Source organism: Apium graveolens, chromosome 10, assembly GCF_009905375.1.
Source record: "Apium graveolens cultivar Ventura chromosome 10, ASM990537v1, whole genome shotgun sequence".
Classification (NCBI taxonomy): Eukaryota; Viridiplantae; Streptophyta; class Magnoliopsida; order Apiales; family Apiaceae; genus Apium; species Apium graveolens.
In genome coordinates, this window is record NC_133656.1 from 201402337 (window position 1) to 201406007 (window position 3671).

Here is a 3671-nt window from a genome sequence, read left to right on the forward strand (position 1 = left end):
GAATGCCAACGACATTAATCTTATGAGTTTTTATAGATCTCATATAGATATAACGGTGCAAACTTCTGGAAATATTTTATAGAGGTTAACAGGAGTATTTGGGGAACCGGCTCGAAGTCAATGAAATATGACTTGGGATTTATTGGGGAATCTAGCTCGTGATGTGAATCTACCTTGGTGTTTGGTGGGGGATTTTAATAATGTCACGTCCCAGGTAGATAAACGGGGGGGGTTCCAGCGTATCCTACATTTTTTATTGAGGGTTTCAATGCTTCTTTACAGGATGCAGAATTGCGTGATCTCGATATTATTGGTTATAAATTCACGTGAGAGAGAGGAAGGAACACAGATCACTGGACAGAAATACGGTTGGATAGAGTCCTGATGAATGATAAGTGGCTTGACACATTTCCGACAGCTAAAGTTTATAACATGGAGGGATCCCCATCTGATCATAGTCCTTTAGTCTTGATTCTAAAAATACTCAATATTGGCAAGAGATGATGCAAATTTCATTTTAAAAATGTCTAGTTAACTGAGCCAATGTGTTTTCAGATAATTAAAAATTGTTGGGATGATGAGGAAGATGGCAATGTGATTCAGAGGGTAAAAAGATGTGCAGAAAGTTTAGACGTATGGGGCAGAGAGATCGGGATGCTTTAGCAGGCGTATTAAAGAGTGTACGAACAAGTTACAATTTTTGTGAGATAAAAGAGATGATCAGTCTATGGCTGAGTATGAAGATACAAGAAAACAACTTTACTTAGTTTTAGACCAAAAAGAAATATTTTGGAGACAACGTTCCAAGCAGTTATGGTTACAAGCGGGGGGAAAAACACCATGTATTTCCATGAGTCCTGCAACAGAAGAAAATGGAATAATCACATTCAAAGACTGAAGAATACAGTAGGAGAGTGGGTATATTGGAGCAGTGGGTTGGATGATATGATCAAAATGTACTTTCAAGATCTGTTTAGTACAGCTAATAATCGATGTGGGGAAGTTTTGAGTTATATTCCAACTGCTATTTCTGAACAACAAAATCATCTTTTATTAGAACCAATCACTGATGAGGGGGTGAAGGAGGCAGTGTTCCACATGCATCTGGATAAAGCACCGGGGCCTGATGGCATGACCCCGACGTTTTTTCAGAAAAACTGGAATGTTGTTGGGAGAGAAGTGGTTCAGATGGTAAGAGATTTTGTGGTGACAGGCGTACTAATGGAGAGCTTAAATGACACAAAAATTGTCATTATTCCCAAGAAGAAGAATCCTTGTAATGTGACAGAGTTAAGACCGATTGCTCTCTGCAACATAGCTATGAAAGTTGTTACAAAGGTGTTAGCAAATCGATTAAAAAAGGTGTTGGAAACAGTCATATCAAAAACTCAGAGTGCTTTCTTTCCTAAAAGATTAATTTCTGATAATGTTATGGTCTCGTTTGAAATATTGCACTATTTGAAGAGGAAAAAGTTTGGGAAAGAAGGTCATATGGCTCTTAAACTAGATATGTCGAAAGCCTATGACCGTATCGAATAGAGTTTTTTGAAAGAAATTTTTCTCAAGATGGGTTTTAGTAACTGGTGGACTCACCTGATCCTTCGGTGTGTCACATCAGTCGAATACAACATTATGCATGGGGAGGTTAAAATTGGTCCATTAAAGCCAACACGGGGACTCCCTCCATATCTCTTTATTATTTGTGTTGAGGGCTTGATAGCTTTAATCAGGGAATATGAGGCTAGGAAATGGCTGCAAGGCGTGAAAATTTGCAAATGAGCGGTTAGTCACATGCTTTTTGCGGATGATGTATACCTGTATTGTAAAGCTGATACTCGAGAAGCAAGAAGTGTTATGGAGTTGTTGACCAAGTATGAGAAGGCGTCTGGACAAAAAATAGATAGAAGTAAATCAACTGTCTTTTTCAGTTCGAATGTCATTGCTTACAATAAGGATATGGTGTTCCAGGAACTTCAAATTAAAGAAGCTGGTGACTCCTCTAAATATTTAGGTCTTCCGAACATATGGGGTCGCAACAAATCGGTGTTGTTTGGGTATTTAAAAGAGAAGGTTAGAAGCAACATTAGAAGTTGGACCAAGAAGAATATATCTAAGCCTTCGAAGGAGATTCTTATTAAGATGGTAGCTCAATCTATGCCATCATACGCTATGAATATGTTTCTGCTTCCTTTAGAAGTGACTCGAGAAATGGAGAAAGATATGGCTAAATTTTTCTGGAACACATCGAGGAATTCAAGCTCTAAAATTCATGGATGGCGTAGGATAGAATGACAAGACATAAAAGTGCAGGAGGTCTGGGATTTAAGTGTTTGCGAGATTTTAATTTGGCAATGCTGGGTAAACAATGTTGGAGACTTCTCGTTAAACCAGAAATCTTGGTGGGACGAACTTATAAAGCTAAATATTATGCAGACACTAGTTTCATGGAAGCTAAATTGGGGGGTAGCCCGAGTTTCATTTGGAGAAGTGTTGTTGAAGTAAAAAGATTTATATCAGCAGGGTCAATGTGGAGGATTGGTAACGGAAAAGATTTTCAAATTCTTGAGCAACCATGGTTAAATAATTTGGCAGACCCTTTGGTTGAAACGCCGTCTCCAGCCTTGGTTCACCAAAAAGTGCAAGCTTTATTCAGAATGGACAGGAAAGAATGGGACTTGAAAGTTGTCGATGACATATTTAATACAAGAGATAAGCAACTTATTCTAAACACAGTACTCGAGCAACACCTGGAATCAGATATTTTGTACTAAAAGATGGAAGCCTCTGGACAATACTCGTTGAAGAGTGCATACAAACTCATTCAACAGCAAAAAGGAGCATGGAACATGGCTGACAATGATGGTTTATTTCAAAAAATTTGGAGTATTAAGGCACCACCTAAAGTGTTGCATCTGGTCTGGAGAGCTGCTGCTTCGTGCTTACCAACTAAAGTTCAACTGTAGAGCAAGAATGTGCGAGTTGATAGTTTGTGTCCTGTATGTAATAAGATTGTGGAGTCCAGTTTTCATGTTCTAGTTAAATGCAGGGTAGCAGCAAGATGTTGGCAGATTTTTGACTCGAACTTTGGTGCAGGTAATTTTAATGAATTTTCAGAATGGTTTCAACGTACCCTTTCAGGTCAATCAAGAACCAGCAGTGCAAAGATTGTTACATTGTGCTGGTCCATTTGGAGAGCCAGGAATGATTTGGTGTGGAATAATAGAAGATGGATGGCTATGAAAATTGTTGCAAAAGGTTGGGAGTATCTTTCACAGTGGACCATTGCTCAGACTTGTGTTGTTGGGACGCCTCTCTATTCTTCAATTCAAGGAGATGGTGCTATTTATTGGCAAAGCCACGCCATAATGAAGTAAAGATCACGACAGATGCAGCAGTTTTTAAAGAACATGGCAGGTCAGGTGTTGGGATGGTAGCTCGAGATCACACTGGTCACCTCATCTTGGCAAGAACTAGTAGTTATCCAGAGATAATGAACCCGAATTTAGCAGATGCTATGGCAGTAAAAGAGGCTTTGAGTTAGGTGAAAGAGATGAAATGGAACAACATTGTGACAGAATCAGATTGCTTGGTCGTGGTGCAGATGAGCAGAAGTAAGACTCTGTTATGATCAAGAGTTGGAAAGATAGTAGATGAGTGCAGAGAGATGATTT

General features: G+C 39.0%; 1 protein-coding gene across 1 annotated transcript; it reads left to right on the plus strand.

Annotated features, from left to right (window-relative positions):
- Positions 1–2774: 2774 nt before the first annotated feature.
- LOC141691641 (uncharacterized) lies at positions 2775–3374 on the plus strand. Its single transcript, XM_074496407.1, has 2 exons — positions 2775–2959; positions 3047–3374. Exons 1-2 carry the CDS (start codon positions 2775–2777, stop codon positions 3372–3374), a joined length of 513 nt encoding a protein of 170 aa, XP_074352508.1.
- The last annotated feature ends 297 nt before the right edge of the window (positions 3375–3671 follow it).